Source organism: Drosophila nasuta, chromosome 3 (genome assembly GCF_023558535.2).
Source record: "Drosophila nasuta strain 15112-1781.00 chromosome 3, ASM2355853v1, whole genome shotgun sequence".
NCBI lineage: Eukaryota > Metazoa > Arthropoda > Insecta > Diptera > Drosophilidae > Drosophila > Drosophila nasuta.
Genome location: NC_083457.1, coordinates 3,037,455 through 3,058,981, shown reverse-complemented (window position 1 = coordinate 3,058,981; position 21,527 = coordinate 3,037,455). Strand labels below are relative to the sequence as shown.

Here is a 21,527-nt window from a genome sequence, read left to right as displayed (position 1 = left end):
TACCCAAGCTCCGAGCTGCGAACATAAATATTGACAAAGTTACGCTGCCTGCCATCGTCCTCCTTCGCCCTCTCTCGTTCTCGTTCTTCTCAGGCAGGCATCACGACCAGAAACCTGACTGGAACAGACTGGGTCATCCATTTCGGGTCATAAAGCGTTCTGTAGAAATTCTGCAAATTCGTTATGATTGAAGATGATTGAAGATGTTGGCAACTGTGAGTCTGCACGTTCATCGATTTGATAGCGATGCCGTTTCGTGTTTATCTTTCATAAATCTCGAATATGTCATCGTGTAAAACAAGTGCAGGCCACCAATGTAAATATCACATTGCGCATAAGCGAGCTTTGAATAAATTCAGTAGTTCGCACTATATAATTTACGAGGGGTATTTAAACGAAGATCTGTTTAGTGTTTGGAAATTATTTTACTTCAAGTTGATGGAAAAAGGCATTAGGTGCACAAAATTCCATTTTCGTTTATTTGTTCAACTGTTAGTTAACAAAATAAATCACTTTTGATTATCTTACAGACGAGCACACCCAACTGTAGCTTACTTAATTGTTGAAACAATAACTACAATATTTATTGTATTGAAGAAGTTATTTAGGAAATACTTTGGAATATAGTTTTTATTGGTATATAAATTTGGCTTGGCACTTTTTTAATGGGTAGAGGGTATCTTACAGTCAATCACACTGTAGCTTTCTTGTTTTAAATAGTCACAAAAAATTTATATTCGAATTTGAATATTTGTTCGCAGAAAAATCAATTACACATTATTATTTTTCTTAATTTCTGTGCAAAAAAAGAGAGACCTTTTAGTGGGATATAAGCATATAATTATAAGTGACAACTATGCGTATCTAATTTCGATAGATTTGAGTTTAATTTCATTTTCTTCTTGAAATTATCACAATCTTTCCAAAGGGATTTATATTTGAATTTATTATTATTCATTTAATTGCAAAAAGATATAAATTAAAAGTTATCCAAGTACAAATAAATTTGACTCATTGCAAGATGTCTAGGCGAGTCAGCATTGCAACGCCAGAGGAGACTACAGTGAATAACTCATCACGACCGTCAACATCGTCAAAAGCAAGAGCCAGCAAAAGCCCAACGGCAACGCCACCAAAGAGTCCCAGGGCAAGTGAAGGCGATGCTCAAAGTGCGGCCAAAGCTGCAGCGGAAACAAAAACAGATGCGACAGATGAGAGCGCTGCGGCAAAATCAGCGCAGGACGATAAGCCTTTTTCAGATGATTGCGAACGCTATAAGGAGGATTGTTGTTGTTGCCACTGTGTGGCCGTGAGATGCGCCATTAAGCGAGCTGCCTTTCTGCGAACTCCCGAGGGCAAGAGACGCCTCGAGATGAAGATGCACATGAAGAGCTTCTTCATGGACATCAATGCGATGACATACGCGAGATGCAGGATTGAGAATCAGCTGGACGAGACCAAAGAGTCGCTGCCATCGCCACACGATGGTTTTCCCGCCAGCATTACCAAAGTGAAGCGCATCGACGTGAGGTGCTTGTCGGTGGACTGGTATATCCATGACCTGGACCATGTGGATCACTATGAGATCTTTGTGGACAATAAAAGAATGAAAAGTATTTATAATCCTAGGCTGAAGTGCACCATTTTACTGGATGTGAATGCCAGAACATCGCACAAGATTCTATTGAAAGCGCAGCCAATGAAAGGCGCAACTTCCGATCCCAGTCCCATTGATTTGCTGATCAGAGATGTCTGTTGCGGCAACATGGAAAATCTTCTTAAGGGCGACTACTTCTGTCAATGCGGCAAGGAAACAAAGATGGAGCAGATTGAAAAGGAATACAAAAAGAACAAGTGCCAGACACTTGTGGATTTTTGGAAGCCAAGCGAGTTTCTCTACACTCCGGTCTGCTCCTGTCCGGGCAACTGTGACTGCGACTGCTTTGCTTGAATTTAAGTCCAATTCAGTATATGTATTTTTAGCCACAAATAAATTCAGGACTTGCAGTCTTTAATTTAAATAAATTGCAACTTTTCCTTAAACAAATTTATTTTGATATGCATTTAAATTGATCAGAATAATTGTCTTAAAAATAATTCTAAATACGAATGCAAACATATTCTGTAATTAGACAAAAGCGATGCAGAGGGAAATTTGGGAATTCTCTCGCCTGCAAAACTTTCAAAAGAAAATTATTTTGCCAAGTTTAGTAAGTAGTGAAATTAATGAGGGTGTCAGAGTGGAAAATAAAAAGAAAGTGGTATAAAAAACTCTGACTGAATAAAAACTCAAATAAGAAGTTAACTTAGTTGTGATTTACATGATAAGATTAAGAAAGTTTCTACATTAAATTTTTGTTTCTGGGAAATTAGCCAAAGGGAGCGAAGATTAAGTCACGAAATTTGCCATAATTGTAAAAAGAGATAGAAGTTGATACCTTAAAGTAACTAGCTATTTAATTCAAAATCTTAAAATAATAGAAGGCAAAGATTATTTTAATATTCGGTTATAGCTATCAGTCATTTTTGAGTAACAATAATGGGTAATAATCTTCCATAATTGGAATACAAATATGACTTTTAGGCAAACATTCATTTGAAATTTATTTGAGGCTTAAGTTGAATTTAAATGTCAGTTTAAATGCGGGCAATAAATAAGCACGAACTTAAAAGAGAAATACTCAAACATGAAAGCAGCCGGTGCAGAAGGACGTCAGTCAAAAGCAACGTAGAATCTAAATCGGAATCAGAGTCAGAGGCAGAGACAGGGACAGCGACAGAAAGCTGTGGTCGGAATCAGGAATGTTTTGCTTCACTTGATAGAGGAGGGGATAAGGTCATGTGTAGAGAACTTTAACTGTCGGCTTTATTTAAAATTTTATAATAATAATAATCTGGTATGAGTCGGAGCTCATTTTATCAGTGGGCAACAGGCATTGGCCATGTCAACGACAGAGACAGAGACAGAGACAGAGGTTGAGGCAGAGACAAAGACAGACAGCGAACGATAGAGATAGAGAGAAGTAAAACGAAGTGCAAGAACTGATGCTGACGCTGACGTAGGCGCTTCCATTCTGGGCCATGACGTGGCGTGATTAATTATTTGGCAAATATTTGAAATGCCCGAAGAGGTTTCACTTACAGCACTCGCTGCTCTTGCTCCCATTTTAGTGCTGCTGCCATAGCGATGAATATGAGGAGAATAAGAATATAAAATGAAAAATAATCATTCAAGTAATTTACGCAAATACTTGGCTAAACACACACACACATAGTACTCGGTATATATAGTATTTAATTAATTTTCACTTTTGGCCAAACTTTGATGGCACAATGATGGACAGTGTGTGGCACATTTTCGCATTTTCAATTGGCATTCTCTTTCAGTTTGTCTGTTTGTCTGTTTGTTTGCTTGTTTTCCAAATAAACAGACGCCACTTAGTAGTCGTACTTCATTTCGATTTATTTCGAAAAAACATTTTCTCTTCTGCTTCGTGTTCTTCTTCTTGGCGTATGGCTCGTATACGCTATTTTAATGGTCACATTCAATTACTTTTCACGCACAAATTCAAAGATGTTTTCCGTCCGCTGTTTTATGTGTTGTGCTATCTCTTGCTTCCAAATATTTTAATTGATTTCATGTGGTAGTTTCCCTTCTTCCACGCCCCATTTTCTAGTGTAAATATTTCGTTTTATTGGCAGCTTCTCAATTGTTTATCCACATTGTTTACACCATAACCGTATCTTCTATTCGATTTTTAGATCTTACTTTTCATGGACTAAGCTACAAGCAGACACATACATTTTAAGCCCATTTCAGAGCCGCTTAAATGCAAATTGAAACTAAAAACAACAAAAGTAACAGCTTGAAACAAGTCCAACTCGCATAACTCACATTCTTGACAGCCTGAAAAGCCAAACAAAAAAAAAAAAAACAGTTACAAAGATTGTAACCCTTGCAAATACCAGGCTTTGACTCTGCAGCAGTATGTTGCCAACCTTGTCGTTCTTTGTCAGTAAGAGTATGCAAAGGGCGACACTCAAACCTGGTTGAAAATGTTTAAGAAAACACGCAGCGTATACGTAATATTCTTTAGTATATGCATATTGAAACTCTGTAAAAAAACATATTAATTTAACTGAATAAATAACGAATCTAGTAAAGTTGTTAAAAATTTATTATATTCAAGCTAAAGCGCTTATTAAAGATTCAATTTTCATTAAAATTAAGCCAATATAAAAGACATAAATTATATATATACTAGTATATAGATCATCTTACTACCATAAATTTTATTATGATTTAAATCCTATATAACAATACTTTATTTTTAAATATTGTTAAGTTAAGTTAAGTTCATTGAAAAGATTTTCATGAGTCAAAATCTTTAACAAATTTTCTACAGTTTCGTGTAAAAAATATATAAATATGTGCTACAATAAATTTGATATTTTCAGCACTTTCTACCTATACCCTAAATTATTCAGCCCATTTGCATATGGATATTGATACGTTAGCTAAATCGAAAATTTATTACAGATTGGTTAACTATGACATATGGCTCCCCTAGGAGTAACATGATTTACAGTACAGTATTCTACAAGAGAGTATTCCAGCATTGAATGAGAATGTTGCCCTCTCCCCTCAGTTTGTTTGGTTTGCCTTTTGGATTTTTTGCTACCTTATGCGGCAATCTGTCAACGGCGAAAATGCAGTGAATTTCAATTGAAGGTTTCGCGATAAATTTTTGATGTCGACGGAACTCGAGCCTCAGCACGAGCCAAAGAGGAATAAACAAATGGCAAAGCAGAAAATCAGAATTGAAATTGCTCTTAAATTGTTTGCGGCACACAGAATTGAAAAGCAATTTCGGTGCTTGGTCAGGAATGCGAAGCTGGGGCTGTTCAGAACGTTCATGCTTACATCTACATTTTTGAGTCCAGGCAAGCTAATTGGCAAAATCACGCCATCAAAGTTGAGAGTCAATGCGAAACAGGAGTAAGAGAAGCGGCAGCAATAGCAATAGCAGCAGCCACAGGCAGCCCTGAAATTTATTGTCCACATAATTCAAGCCAAATTCATTTTGGGGACCAGCACAGCAGGTTGCCAGCGCAAAGGAAGACAAACAATTTTCGACAGCTCTAAGTAAATTACCCTCCACGTGCAGACTGAGAACAAAATATACTACGTGTGCTCATGGGGGAAAAATACTGTCTCTCTACACACTTTATATGCCGAGACTGAGACTGCACAAGAGAATTATTTTGAAGACAATTTCCTTATCCACATGTCGGTCAATGTCAATAGAACATTAGCACAGAGACCGAGACACAATGAAGCGAGATAAACACAAAATATGCAAAGAGGATGAATGAAAAAATTCAAGCAGAGCGAAGGAAAACAAAAAGCGCTCGTTTGACTGATGTAAACAAATGTTTAACAATAGCTGCTAATGACTGTGAATTGCTTCCATATTTATTATGATTAAGTACTAGTTCCAACAGCGCTGAGTGTTCAAGACACATAAATTACAGTCGTATTTTCAAATTTTACCTATTCTTAATCAAAGAGAATCTGCAAATGATCGCTGCAATTATCGAAATCTTTGAGATCATGTGAGCTCTCTATGTATAATACTAAATTGTAAGAGTTGCTTCATTCATTATCCGTTAATCTTAATACCCTACACAGCACTTGAATTGAGGTATCTTTACACACTACTCAACAGTTCAATAATGCAATGATTAGTTACTACTAAACTAAAGTAAGTTTTTATTGCATAATACACAACACTTAAATTAAGAAAGTATCGATAAGAGAACGCGGAAACTAAAAAACCGATAACAAAGCGACACTTATTTGTGATCGATCAAGAATGAGAGGCAATATTGTAAAATATGGCAAATTATTAAAGTTTGTAAAAACAAGTAAGAAAGCTACAGTCGAGTGTACTCGACTGTGAGATACCCGCTACCCATTTTGAATAAAAGCTATATATTTTGCATTATATTTCTCAAAATATACCAAATATACTGCAAAAATACTAAAAAATATACCAAATGGTATATGTTGTATATCGATATAGTACCGCATTCTAAATATACCATAGACGGCACAATATACCAGATTGTCAGCCAAAGCAACTAAGACCTCCAGTAAGTAGGCGTTTTTGCCCATACAAAAGTATTTGTATATATATTGTAAAAAATATACCAAATGGTATATGTTGTATATCGATATAGTACCGCATTCTAAATATACCATAGACGGCACAATATACCAGATTGTCAGCCAAAGCAACTAAGACCTCCAGTAAGTAGGCGTTTTTGCCCATACAAAAGTATTTCTTTAATAACTTCGACAATTTTTGTCTGATCGTAACCAAATTTTCAGGAATCATAATTACTATAGTTATTATTGTATAAACCAAAATTCGTAACTCTAGCTTTAAAATTACGTTTGTTATTCGATTTTTTTGATTTGCGGGGGCGGAAGTGGGCGTGGCAAAAATTTGAAACAAACTTGATCTGCGTGCAAACATAACAAATGCTGTCGAAAAAAAATTATAGCTCTATCTCTTATAGTCTCTGAGATCTAGGTGTTCATACGGACAGACGGACAGACGGACAGACGGACAGACGGACGGACGGACAGACGGACAGACGGACATGGCTAGATCGTCTCGGCTGTTGACGCTGATCAAGAATATATATACTTTATAGGGTCGGAGATGCCTCCTTCTACCTGTTACATACATTTCTTGCCGGCACAAAGTTATAATACCCTTCTACCCTATGGGTAGCGGGTATAAAAATGCAGATAACGAAAAGAAATAATTAAAAATAATACCCTTCTACTATATGGAATTTGTCACTAATGAAATACCATTTAACACTTTACATTTTTCAAGTACGATTTCAATGTGTACCCAAAAAAAAACGTATAAAATTCACTACTCCTCAATTCTTACTTGATGATTCAGCCCGTAAATTCGTGACCTTCAAAAGCACCTTCTGTAAATCTCTGACTTATAAAGCTAATTTCCATTCAAAAACAAAAATCGTAATTAACAATCACAAGTTTGCAGCTGAGGGCTTCAAAAAAGTTTTTCTAGATGAAAATTAAAATATTTTTGGTGTAGTGAAAAGAAAGAAAGAAAACAGAAATGTATGGCATCTCATGACGGTGACTCGTATTAGATGAGAATGTTTATGTAAATTAAATGTTTTTTTGTGCTTTATTTGTAAGCCAAAAGATAAATGTAGCTCACCGAATGGAAACGGAGAGTAAACTCAAACCCGAACAAAAGTAAGACCGAGCAAAAAAAATCAAATAATAGAACAATGTGTTCAAGTTGCGTAACACAGCAGAAAGCATAAAAGAAACAACATCTTTTTCTATGCATATTGTATCTATTTATTTATTTGAATGTTGTTTTTTTCGTATCTCTTTTTGCAATTTCAGTGCATTATTTATAGCATTTGTGGTCAGTGAGTGGACGAGTGGAAGGCGGTGGGCGTGGGTTCGTGCCTTTCTTTCCTTCGTTCTGGAGCAATGATTTTATGATAAATGACGAAAAAGTTAATCATCAACTCGAAGTGTACTCGAGTCTGGAGTAGCTGTTCGACAAAGGGGCAACAGCCACAACGAGAGTAAATCAGGAAAAACTTGTGGCCAAATGAAAAAGTTGTTGCTTTTGTCCGAGCAGGTGGGAAAAACCCATTCTTAACTATTTATAAGAAAAACAAGTCATACTTCAGAAGCTGCTGACGTCAATGAATAGTAAATGATGTTGTACAGGTTAAAGAAAGTTTTGCTAAAAGTTGGTGTTATTGATTGATATTGTGGTTAAAAGATTAATGTGAAAGACTTTAACCTTAATTCACTATCAAAATTAACTCTACTATAAATCGTGAGAACTCCAGCATTGACATTAGCAAACAATTCAACAAAATGACCAAGAGACAAGTGAATCCATTTATCAAGGGGACGACCGAATAGCTTCCAGCTTTTCCAAACTAAACTTGTGCATAGTAACTAAATCACATAACAACATTATCCCAAGGCTCAAGAGCAGCTCATCTTTCAGCCGGCTGCTCAGCATTGGATTACCTTTACACAAGCACACACTGAGAAAGTGAAAGAAATATAAAGAGAGAGAGATAGGCATAATCTGTTAGATGGTAGATGGTAGATGGCAGATGCCTGAGCAGTTTTCATAGACTGAGAAACATTGGAAACAGAGGCTTAGATTACGCACGTAGCCGGCACATTATCCGCATCAGCAGATTGAGTGACTATAACTGGATGCTGGCTCCATTTACCATTTGCCATGTTGCATGTCATCGATTGACAACCTGTCAATGCCTCAGCATCAGCCTCAGTCTCAGTCTCGTTCTCAGCCTTGGCTTTGATTTGACTTGGGACCTAGACTGGCAACACACGTTTTACCTCTTGCATTTATTTAATTTCCTATTTATGCCACATCAATATTAAAAACCAAAAACTGACTTCATGACTGTGTGTCAGCTTGATGGAATGACATTATCCGCACTCTAGCCGTATACAAATGGAAACTGTAATTGAATTTCGTTGATTATTCATGCGAATCGTCTGATATGAGTGGATCTACTTATTCAGTTGTGACTAGCAAAAAACAATGTGTCCAATATTACAAATAAATGTGCTGAATGTTTATTCAAAAGTATTTGTAAGTAAACAAATAGATTTCTAATTAAAATGCATTCATTCACAATGGTTCTTTGTTCTCTCCTTGAGGTCTGCTCATCTCATGAGAGTTTAAATAAATAATTTCATTTGTAAGTGGGTAGACAATGGGACAATGGAAAATGTAAGAAATATTTTCTCAATTATTCGCAAACACACACTATCTCTATGATATACAGTTTCACTTTCAAATATTATTTGATGAAAAGGTGTAAAATGCAGAGCTGCGAGTCTTTTATCGCGTTACAAATACATTTCCAACATTTTAAAGTTAGGACGAGCTTCGCAAAAAAATAACCAAGTTTAATTATGTCTCCAGAAAACAGCACAACCCTGAATCAGATAACATACTTGCTGCTGGCTTTAGTTAATTTACTGTAAAATATAAAATAATGTACATATATATAAATATATTTTAGAAAATCCAGAATAAAATGTAGAACAAAATTTTAGAGATATTTAAATTGTGTACTACATTTAATGAAAATAGAATGTAACAATTTATGTCCTATACATAATTTTCATTTCATTACATGGAATTTATGTTAAAATAGGTTTCATTAATGATTAAATTCTTGACAATTTATCATCCCCATAAAACAATCCATCCGTAGCAGATACTATTACCGTATTAACATTCGTTGAGATACACAAATAGACCTTGCTTGTTAATCAGAGTCCAGCTCCAGCTCCAGCTGCTCCATATTCATAATGTGCTTTGCATTATTTCTTGCCCCCCTGTTATGCAATCAGCTGATTAACTGACGAGAGCAATACGAGAGTCCAGCGCAGAGGCAGCCCAAGGCATAATTGAGCAATTTAGCCAGCGTTTGAGCCTGAATCTTTAATGGATGGTCATTAATAATGGGCAACAGCATTCATTCATCAGTTTAATATGACGAATTAATTTGAGTGCTTTAAAGGGCGACGTCATTGAAAAAATCCCATTAAATGTGATGTCAAGCGCTTTAATAAGAAAATTTCACTAGTAAACATTGACTGTAAGTGACACATTAATGAGAATAAAAGAGAGCAGTAGTGAGCACACAAGAGAGCTGCAGTTGACAATGGATAAACGAGTAGAAGATGCTTCGAAAAATTGAATGAAGCGGAAATTATAATGGGAAATTCATATTGAGCACAGGCAAACAGCGAACAACGTACAACAATGCCGGAAACCAGAAGTTCCACAAAAGCACAATAAAAATTCAAATGAGGATAAACTTTAAACTTCAATGGACGCCAACAATGTTGTAAGTGAGTTGAATAAAGAGCTTAAGAAATTGTGACCAAATCACAGCATAAATCCCGAATCAACTAGGAAAAAATAACTGTCACAATGGGACTTAGAGCCTGAGGAAGCCGAAGATTGAGCATGCCAGCATTAAAAGCCCTAGTTGTACATAAATCAAACGAACCTTTAACTTAACGTCTCTATGAAACGAAAAAATGTTTCATTTACTGCTAGTAGATACCCTACTGAAAAATATATACATATAAATTGAAATGTGCTAATAATCTATTAAACACTAACACCAACTAAATTCAGCCCATCTCGAAACCTTGTGTGTAATATTGGGTTCTATCTAAGCTTAGTTCTAGTCACAAAAGCATGAACAAAATTGTATTTTTAAAGCAACTCTTCTTTGTATTGAGCAAATCAATTCCCAGACCAAAAACTTTTTACTATACAGTCAAACTACCTTACTGTTCCGTGCACTTTCTTGCAGGGTATTGAAAGGCGACAAAGTCGTCAAAGCACATAAATATCAATTTGGCCAGCCTATTGACAACTCGCCAGTCTGGCCAAATGAAATGCAATATATTATTACCTGCCCGCAAGGCAAAGGAATGGGAATTTTCCAAAAATAAAAGCACAAAAGAAAATGCTGGCAAATATGAACATAAATTATGGCAGCCATAGATTAAAGAGACGCCTGCCTGACGACACATTTGTTGGCAATTAAAATGCGAACATGTCCAACAGGAATGCACCACCAAACATACTTCGTCCCATTCCCACTTCCGCTTCCTCTCCACTTCTCGACCATGTCACCATGTCCCTCTTGCCTGCCATAAAAATACCAGCACGGAAATTATATGAGCAAACATCTAAGCAAAAAGTTTTTCCCGCGTGGCGGCTGCCATTACTAATTCAATTGAAGCTACAAGCAATTTTTATTTATTTATTTTACTTTCACTTCTCATTCCCGATTCTCACCACACGCCGCAGCACCTCCCCCGAAAATGTCGCAAAAGTTGCCATGGAAATTTTCAGACTTGGATATATTGCTTTTAAATGGTCAGCCTCTCCAAAAGTGAGCCATCAGCCTCAACGACGAGGGCTGACATATGGCCAAGTGGCAAAACGAGAAAACATAAAAAGTTTTCGCTCTCTTTTTTGACATTTCAAGCCGCTTTAAAAGTTCTTAAACAGACTTAAATGTGTGTGTGTGTGTGTGTGTGTGTGTGTGTGTGTGTGTGTGAGTAAACACATATACATAAGTATTCGTATATGTGCGTGTGTCTGTCTTATGACCACAATTGCGAATATGTATGGCATCTCTATTGAAGTCGAAAGTCATGTTGGTTTACTGCATGCGATTCTAAGGATGCTGAAATTTTTCAAAGGTCTTTAGATTTTTCAAAATATGTTTTACACTTTAATAGTTCTTTTATATTCACAAGTACACACATCAACTATGTGATTCTATTATATTTTTAATTTTAATAAGTAAGTAAATTTACTTATTAGAAATTCTAAATTTATGGCCAAAACTCATTGAAAAGAATAAAATAATATTCTTATTTACAGTGCTCAAAAAATATGCTATCCAAGGGTTTGTTGTTCATTAATTTGACATTAAACTTGCTTTGAAATGCAACTTGAACTGCCACCAAAATCTATAGCAATTATTATCAGACTTCAACATTCAGCAATGTTGAACAACAATATCAAAGACGAGCTTAAACATTTAACAAACGTTGTTCTTTGTTAAGCTTGAAAGATTCCTACTTTATAAGTTCAATGTGATTCCATATTATCCTCTTTATACAACTCAATTCGAGATTCGGAATTGAGTTTCAAAATTTGATTAAATATCTTATAAAAACTGCAAATAGCAAATCGACTTATTAATGACTTTGGGAATAAAATACTTAGTAGTTGAATAGATTGATTGACTTAGAAGCAATAATGCAAATCGAGTGACACAAAAAGATTGCGTATTAAAAAAAAAGGGTACACAGTTCATTAAGTTGATAACTTTCCACAATATTATCGATATCCTCCCATCTGTCGGGCGAGCAGATGCAAATCAGTTACCATAAAAATGAGTGTAAATTTACATAAACTGTAAGGGACAATGAAAATGCTGTAAAATCCTCGTCTATGAAAGTTTGAAAAGCCTGCAAACAATTTGTATTTGCCATTAAGCTCATTTATGACCACAAAATATTTTGCCCAAATATGAATAGAGACATTCACACGTGTATTATGTATATGTGTGTGTGTTTGAGTATTATGCCGCAGTTTTAATACTCCAACAAAGCGCGGAAAAATAATCAAATGATTGTCAAGCGCACACGAAATATAAATATGACCCTCTGGGCATATTACGACGTTACGTATACGCCATGTGTGCTGCGTCAATTTTATTAACCGCAAAAACTTTTGTGGCAGCAGCAGCAGCAGCATGTGAAAGAGGCAACCAATCAGCCAACGAGTGTGCCCCAGAGCCAAGTCTACAATATTTGTCTAGGGTAATCATGTGGAAGACAAAGCAAACGTTGCCAACTTTAGTCATCAAAATTTAGAAAGGCTGCAACCCGGCGTATGCGTGATAATTTCCACTGCCACGCACTCAACAACAAAAAAGGGAAAACAATTATAAAACAAAAAAAAGAACGCTTAGTACAAGAAGGGAGACATTAATTACGCCAAATTTTGGTTGCCACAAAGGGCAGGTAAATGGATGTTGAGCAAATGGATGCTCTGTAGAGCTCTGGGCTTGTCAGTGATTGCGAACGCTAATTAACGTCAACTGATTTTGGCTTGAACTGTGTGAACTTGGTGCGTGCTGCAAGGGTTGACACACGGCTGACGGTCCGATAGAAACACTCTGTGTTGACTGTTGACTGTTAGACTGATTGGCTTATGCTAATTTTAAGCAGAGCAGCGCCAAATAGCTTGTCATTTGCCACCAAAATTGCCTTGATTCTGATTGATCCCCAGGCAGGCGTTTATTTTGAGGCGTGTTAGTGAACTGAGCAGAGAACTGAGTTTATTGCCTGCTTCGAGCACTCGCTTAGTTTTGAACTATTGCAATCCTTTTAATTATATTATTTTGCTTGTTTGTTTATCTCTCTGCGGTTCTCTTGCCCACCGTTTACACAACATTTGTGAAATCGGAAGTTTCTTTGCGTTTATCTCATAAAAAGATGCCACAAATTTCATTAACTTGATGTCAGTCACAAACAGAAAACACTGAACGCAACTCGCTATCAGATTTGCACCAAATCTTAAGTTCAACTCGCTTTGTAATTTAATTTGAACAGAAGTTCAATTAGGCCTTTACAAATATATTTAAGTAATTAAATATCTGATAGATGGACAACTTTCTATTAATAAAACCTTTCAAAAGTCACTCTAAATCAGAATAGTATTTTTGGGCTTGAAAATAATAATTTTGTGTTAAAGTTGCAATAAAATAAGTAATTTTTATTAATTAGAAAATAAGGATGTCTGACAAAAAGGTATTCAAAAATTAAATTAATTAAATGTTAAACCTCAAATTTGATTAGTTTCATTTTAAGTTAAACAAAAAATGTGAAAAATAAATGGTTTCAGAAAAGATTTTTTAATGTGAAACAAAATATTTTTAATTAAAATTAAAGTTATTAAATTAAATTACTTTTAAATAGAAAGCAGATTATATTTATAAGATCCATTAAATTAAATAAAGTGTTTTAAATGAAAAAATGAAAAATTTAAAAATTTTAGAAACTATTTCTCAAAGTGAAATAAATATTTTTAATTTAAATTAACATACTTTTTAAATTGATACTCAATACTTATAGATAAAAAAGAAGATTGTGTTAATGCACTTTATTGTTGAAAATCTTTTATAGCCCATGAAGCTTTTAGCATTTTTTCGCTGAACAAATCAATTCCAAGTAATAAATTCAACACTTTGTTGCCGCTTTTAGCGGACCAAAACATTGTGAGACTTTACAAAAAAATTAATGACATCTAAAATTTGCAGTCCGAGCAGAGAAGTCTGTCAGTAAGGTCAGACATAAAAAAAAAGTATTCGAGACAGATGGGTAATGATTTAAGCCTGGCTAAGCAAACAGACAAATATTTGCAGGAACATTTTGATAAAGTTGCCCGATCGAACGCTCTGTTGATTTATGGCCTTAGCAACCCACTGGCATTTGAGTTGAGTGAGTGGAAAACACTTTTCAACTTACAAGTTCGCAGCACAGCCAAACAACTTTTCCACAGATGCCTGCAAATGATGCAAAAATAAACAGCCAACAGTTCAATACTCGCACTGCTCAAAGTAATAGTTCTTCAATATTTCATGTCGGTTTTTCTATTTTAAACACTTGTCCCGAACCGAGACGTAAACAAACTTGGCACAATTCGCGTCGCCCCAAATATTTGATGTATATATATTTATTTCGTTTATTTTTTGGCACGCTTTTCAATTTTAATTATTTTCAGGAAAATTTCCAAATATTCTTAGTGAATTTTTTAAAACTTCTGTTTCCGCTTGATCAGTCTCCGGACGACCAACGACCGCTTCGGGCGAATCCGTTCACAGGACTAAATTGACGAAGCGAAAGCAAGCAGCATTCAAGCCAAATGCCATCCACAGCCAATCTGACTAATTGCGGCTGGCAAAAACGCGCCAAAAGATGCCATCCACAATGAACGCCAAATGGAAGCCACCATGTGCGGACGTTTGAACTGCGCAGTCTCTTCGCTATTTGTGGAATCTATTCATTTCGTTATGTGGATGCTGTACTCGTCTTTCGTATGTGTGAGTGTGGGTGTGGACAACTGTTGCCTTAATACCATTGAGCGGAATTTCATTCATGATATTCTGCGACTGACACAAATTGTTCACAGCTGCTCAAATAATTCTATAAATATTTCCCATATTTTTTGCGGGTTTCAAGCTGCTTTTAAATTTCCTCCGCCTCGAAGCATTAAGACACTGGTAACCACAACAAAGTCTTTGTGGTTTCCCAGCTCGAAATGGAGTCAAGCAATAAGTCAGCACATTTCATTAACTTTCCTTGGAAAACTGGCACGTGTTCCACCTCTTAAGCCATTAACATGCTTGACATGTTTAATAATTAACAAATATGTAAGTATCTCAAAATGAACAAATTTCAATCTTCATAAGATAATTAATATGGAATTTTTGCACACCGTCAAAATCTTATATTGCTTAAGGGAAAAGAATAAATCGCAATCAAATCACATTCGTATTGAGATATTCCAATTAATCAAATTATTATATTCTAAACACTTTTTATATAAGGATCTTTTATTGTATTTGTAAAGGAAACTCTAAAACATAAAATATTCTTACTTAAAAAACATAACCAAGCCACTCAAACTTGTCTAAATTCTATTAAAAAATGTAATTTTCCATTATACAATAACTATATTTTTTTGAAAATATAACAAACACACAAGACATTATTGTTTGTCAGTCTACAACTTGCTGAAGCTTCAAAGGAAAATAGAAAGGCCATTGAAAAAGCTTTGTTATCTAATGATATTTATATAGACTTATGACAATAACTTGTTTAATTTATAGTTGTTGAATATAGTTTCTTTGTTTTGTGAGTAAATTGATAGACACATTTAAGTACTGCGTATATTGCTGAAGATATAAATAGGCTGTAATCCGTAGAGAGAGAAAAGACTCATTTTCAACGCGCCATTCACTGCGATCAGTCACTTGTAAAATGTCTCTGAAGTTTTTCATCTATTTAGCATTTGTGGCCATAATAATGGTCAACAATGCACCTAAATCAGAAGGATCTAATTTTTTGCAAGTGATGTGTTTATGGAATCCCATTTTTTTCAATTTTACACAATGCCTACCATACCGGTCCACCACTGAAGTACCATTAGCTGACAGTTTTCGTATTAATGGTACTCTAGGTGGTAGCATTCAAAGTGGTAAATAAAAGTCAAAAGGATACTTCGACCTATTTATATCTGCAATGTAATCAAGACAAAGAATAATTTTATATTCAAAAAATAAATTAATTAACAAATTATAAGATTCTAAAAATTGGTAAATGTAAAATATGTTAAGGATAAACCCAATCTGAGAGCTACGTTCGAGTATTCATGACTGAGAGATATAGATATAAAAAAATAGTTGTAATATGAATTTTATATAATATTGGACAAATAAATCATAAAATAAATTAAATTTTTTTCTTGATCTTCGTTGAGCCAACTTGTATTGACACCAAGTTTAATTCATATAACTTTTGTTATCTTTAAGATCTAGAGCATGTACTTTATAAACTCTTAGGGTCTATAACAACTTATATTCCTTAATACAGAAAGCATTTGCGCAGAACTTACCTAACAAAAAATATGTAAGAAAGCTACAGTGCACTGTAGCACAGCAGTGCTCGATATTTTCTATCTGATCGTAAATTTTCAAGAACTAATATTTTAAATATTATTGTAACACTTGTTATTCGATTTTTGTAAAAACAACACAAGTGCTTTAAAAAAAATATTTGTATCTCTTTAAATCTATTTGATCTAAGTACTCATACAGATAAATGGACAGATAGATATACGGACATGGCCATATCATATCAGCTGCTGATGCCGATCAAGAACATATATACTTTGTATGACTTTTACATACATTTCCTGCCGGCAGAAAGTTATACTACCCTTCTACTTTATGAGTTTTGTGTATAAATAGCTCTATTACTTATAATCTCTGAAGACAGACTAACAGACTGGTAAGCGGACATCATTATTCTGTCTCGGCTGTTAACATACGAGGGTTGCTATTTAAGTTTCTGGCCTAGGTCACTTCTAGCCATATTAGGACCAATTGGCTATTTCCCAAAAAAAGTTTGGACTTTTATCAATAAAAGCTCCATACAACTTGTTCATGTACGAGCACGTTTGATATCGATAAACGATTAATCAAAAACTTACCTCGGCAGAAAAATCGAATTAACTCGTGAACACTTTTGAGCAAAAATTTTTCACAACTTTCGACTTGGATTATTACGACACGAGTGCACCGATGAACTTAAATCTTTATAAGGCGATGAAGTGCCATCCTATAGCCCTGTGAAATACTGGTTTAATGGATTCTATCGTGGCCGATGCTCGCTAGAAGACGAAGGTTGTGAAGGTCGTCCAAAAACGGACGTTGGGCCAGAAAACATTGATGCCGTGCGTGAACTGATAATGCTAGATCGACATGTGACATATCGTGAGATAGAGGCATCCTTTGACATTTCTTCCACCAGAATACATTCGATATTGCATAAACACCTGGTCGTAAAAAGGATTGTTCTCATTGATCCCGCACAATTTAACGATTGCTCAAAAAGGCTTGTGTGGATTGGTTCAAAGAAATTTTGAAAAATACATTCCCTGTGCTTCAAAAGACATTTATAAGATGGTCACAGGTGACGAATCATGGATCTATGGTTATGAGCCCAAAACAAAACAGCAATCGACCGTGTGGGTCTTTGAAGACGAGCCAAATCCAACGAACCTTGTTCGTGGAGGAAGCACTATTCAGCAAATGGTCGCCTGTTTCTTCGGTAAAACTGGTCATGTGGCGACTGTTTCGCTTGAGCAATGTAGGACGGTCAATTCTGAGTGGTACACCATAATTTGTAAGCCTGAACTCCTTGTAGAAATTCGAAAAACGAACAAGAAAAGATGGATCATTCCGCACCATGACAACGCGAACTCCCACACACCAGCTCAAACCCGCGCGTTTTTTTGCGGTCAAAACGTGGAATTCATGGGTCATCCGCCGTACAGCCCTGACTTGACTTCTTTTTATACCCGCACATCATCGAAAAAAGGCGTGGTCATTGATTTTCGATGTCAGAAGATGCTGTTAAAGTGTTCAAAAACCATGTTTTGGAGGTGCCTCAATCAGAGTGGAAAAAGTGCTTCGACAATTGATTTGAGGGCATTCAAAAGTATATAAATCTTGCTGGAGAATACTGTGACAAACAATAAATCCATTTTTTTTTATAAATATTCGCATTTTCATTATTAGGCCAGAAATATAAATAGCAACCCTCGTACATACTGTGGGCACAAAGTTATAGTACCTCTGGGTAACGGGTATCAAACTTTTAATTTAATTTAAAACTACAAAATTCAATTGAAACGTTTGGTTCTCATTATAAGTCGAACGTATTTGATTTCGATAATAATACAGACTAGATAATAAGCCATAGCTGACTATGTCGAGTTTCAAAGAGAAATACAAAGACACTTGTTGAAGCTTTTCTTATTTAATGATATTTATTTAGAATAAAGTAAACGCCTTGAGTTTAATAATTGTTAAAATATGTTAACTTGTCGTATCTTCAAAGTTCATTGATATCCTCATTTCTGTACTGCGAAAATTACTGAAAATTTAAATACGCTGTTATTCAAAGAGAACTCTCTCATATTTATTGAACGCAATCAGTCACCTCCAAAATGTTTCTGAAATTTTTTATCTTAATAGTATTTGTGGACATAATAATGCCACAATATACAATTAGAGCTCCTGGATTGATCATTTCATTTTGGAATTGCTACGGAAACGAAATGCAGAATTTACTTTTATGAATTTGGATATCATGAAAGTAGTATATATTCTAAAACGTGCTTGATCTGCAAGCAGCACAAATATTGTATCATGACAACATCGAACCAAAAGTACAAATAATACATTTTAAGGTGTCAGAGGAGTACTATATATATTTTGGAAATAGCAAATAATAAAGATAATTATTGAATGAAAATGGCTTTTTTGGTGTTAATGTTCTCTTAAATAAGTTAAAAAATAAATTTAAAACGAATTCATGGTGAACAATCATTAATTAGTATAAAAAAAGGCAAATTTTGCAGATTTGATTATATTCAGCTCAAAATACAAACAACAATAATTTGATAAACTCTTTTAACATCGACATCCACGGATCAATAGCACTTTCACCGCCGTTTCGTATTATTTCATCAAGAAGCTGTCGTTCCTGGGTATTCTGTGCTGATTAAAGCATCATTTCTGGGATATGGACGCCGTGGGATGAAAACCCTTCGACATGGAGGTAAACTTAATGTAAGGTTCTACAATGCACCGTCGATCATTAATATGGCTGACAATGCTAAGAGCAAGAAAAACTTTGATGACATTAGCAAAGTAACTGTTCACGATATACGATGGGTTTAAACTGAGAATCTAATTTGATCAGTGCCCTTTATATATACTTTATACCCTCTAACGATATAAAATGGTTAAAGGGTTTTTATACATTTAAAACACAAATAAACAATTTAAGCACTTTTATCGAATAAGCTATCTAAATTGTAGAGCTGAGAGCGAGGTATTTCGCAGAAGAGCATTGCCAATGATAGAACTCCAAGCAAATATTTAATTACAAACACCGTTAGACTCCACTGTGCCGCTTATTTACATTTATGATATAAGAGAAAGTGCGCGGTAATTGTTTAAATAGTAGTATCATTACTTTCTCAGTTTTATATTCATATGTACTACATATGTATATTCGAATCTATTTAATTCCTCACATTTTACAAAATTAGAAAGGATCAAATCATATTACGAAATACACGAAACATTAAAAGTAAAACAAAATTACTCAAAATAATTTCAATGATCCAACAGCAACTGCGTTCAATAGCAGAAAACATGCCCAAAAAGGGTTTAAACAAAATTCATGCGGCTTATACTTAATTTTATTAAGTATTATTATTACTTTAGCTATAAAGCAAATAAATTATTTCAAACTAAGTAAATTTATAATGAAGTATGTAAAAATTAATCAGGTTATACTCTTAAACAATTACTTGAAACGCGTTTAATATAATGAAGAAAATTATAAAAGACTACATAATCAATTCTTATAACATGTTTAAGCACTGTTGTAGCCATCCATTTAGAAGTATTCTAACTTTCCAAACCATTTATATAAAACAGGACACACTTTAAGAATGAATGGCATAATAAACTTGAAAGTTGTTCAACTAACAATCGGGTGCAACATTACTTCATTCGTTTTAATAAAGAAGTTACTAAGAATGTTTTCATATGTATTTCTCCATGCACAAAGCAATCAATAGTCGCTTAAAATGATTTTCTCTAAAACAGTATTCGATTTAATCAAATTAGAAATGGTTAAAAGTATCTATTGTTTTTTCTCTTCCCCTCTCTCTCTCTCTTTGTCTCTGTCTCTCTCTTTCTCTTTCTCTTTCCACTCTAAATTATGTGCTTCAGAAGAAGTTCTCTTGAATAAACTTGAGGGTAAAACTAGGTTCTCCTTAATGAGTATTTGACGTAATATCGCCGAAAATATTGTATAGTTGCTATTAAAGGGTCTTTCTAATTACAATTATAATTTAAGAAAATGTTATATTCTCGGCAATAAAACTCACAGATATTCAATGCAAACTTATATACTCATTTTTATTTCTTTATGCACAATATGAAACCAATTAATCCGAGTGTATTAGGTGTATTAGGCTGATGCAGGAGTCGTTGTACGGAATGGACACAGCGGTGATCGCAACAAGCAAGCGATGAGGAAGAAGGTACCCTCAGCTGCAGGTGCTGTGAAGACCAGCAGCATTGCAATCACCAACAAGTAGAAGAAGAAATTTGTAGACAGCATTTTTTATGTTGAATTCAATCGAGTTCGGATTTAAACTGAATTCAACGATCTCACTCACCCCTTTTTATATCAAATATCGAAGAGAAGTGAATGTGCAAATATTTGAACATTTGGTATCAATTAAACTGCACGCGTCATTTATTTTTTCAATAATACTGCGATGATCGATTAAACAAAGTTGTGTAATGATATGTATGTTTATTATGCAGAATAAGATCATAAAGGGGAACGCTCTTTCAGAAAGTAGACACGAAGTTTTGGAGTGAATCAGTTTAACAAAAATTATTTCAGAAGTATGGCAAACGACACCAACTGCAAATGGGTCTTTGTTGCTTTGGCTGGCAATTTAATTCCTAACTTCAGTTGAAGAAATCTTTTGGATAATGTTTTTTCCAATTCTTGTTTAAACAGAGCCTCGAAACAAATTTGGATTTTGGATGAAATTGAATCTACATTAAAAGCATCTTTAGAACTCTCACTTAAGGCCTCTAAAGTCTCTTTGTATCAGCCAGACAGCCGAAAAATCTAGTCTGCTGTAAATTTACATAAAATCATTTAGCTGTAATCGCGTGCCCACGCCGTACGACTATTTTTGGTTGTTCTGCCCACGTGGCATGGTCATTGTGGCATGCAACATGCAGATTATATATTCGAGCGAATCGCCCGCAAGTCGTTGTATGTGGCCTGGGATACTAGTAGTGACGAGTCATGTCCTGATAAACAATTCATCCTTTCATCAAGAGCAATCCTAGAAGCAGGAAAAGCATCAACGTACCACCTGACGTATGAGTGATATTTAATTAATTTGCCGTCTGTTTGCAATTTGCGTTGTGCAAATGTGTGCGATAACGTATACGTAACATTA

General features: G+C 34.9%; 3 protein-coding genes across 3 annotated transcripts in view; 1 reads left to right on the top strand and 2 right to left on the bottom strand.

Annotated features, from left to right (window-relative positions):
* LOC132792720 (neuropeptide CCHamide-2 receptor) overlaps nucleotides 1-14,540 on the bottom strand; it is a 31,407-nt gene extending 16,867 nt beyond the window's left edge. The window contains exon 1 of the mRNA XM_060802171.1: nucleotides 14,201-14,540. The gene's annotated coding sequence lies outside the window, so the exon portion shown is untranslated. The remainder of the gene's footprint in view (nucleotides 1-14,200) is intronic.
* Nucleotides 896-2,020, top strand: LOC132789995 (uncharacterized). The gene has a single exon (XM_060798378.1). The coding sequence runs from the start codon at nucleotides 1,022-1,024 to the stop codon at nucleotides 1,949-1,951; it is 930 nt and encodes a 309-aa protein (XP_060654361.1). The 5' UTR covers nucleotides 896-1,021; the 3' UTR covers nucleotides 1,952-2,020.
* Nucleotides 14,541-20,431: 5,891 nt separating the features above from the next.
* LOC132791220 (uncharacterized) lies at nucleotides 20,432-20,695 on the bottom strand. The gene has a single exon (XM_060800061.1). It carries the CDS (start codon nucleotides 20,660-20,662, stop codon nucleotides 20,510-20,512), a length of 153 nt encoding a protein of 50 aa, XP_060656044.1. The 5' UTR covers nucleotides 20,663-20,695; the 3' UTR covers nucleotides 20,432-20,509.
* Nucleotides 20,696-21,527: the final 832 nt, after the last annotated feature.

Excerpts from the sequence above, each read along its gene's own strand:
- LOC132791220 (XM_060800061.1), bottom strand. The coding sequence starts at position 20,662 with ATGCTGTCTACAAATTTCTTCTTCTACTTGTTGGTGATTGCAATGCTG.
- LOC132789995 (XM_060798378.1), top strand. The coding sequence starts at position 1,022 with ATGTCTAGGCGAGTCAGCATTGCAACGCCAGAGGAGACTACAGTGAAT.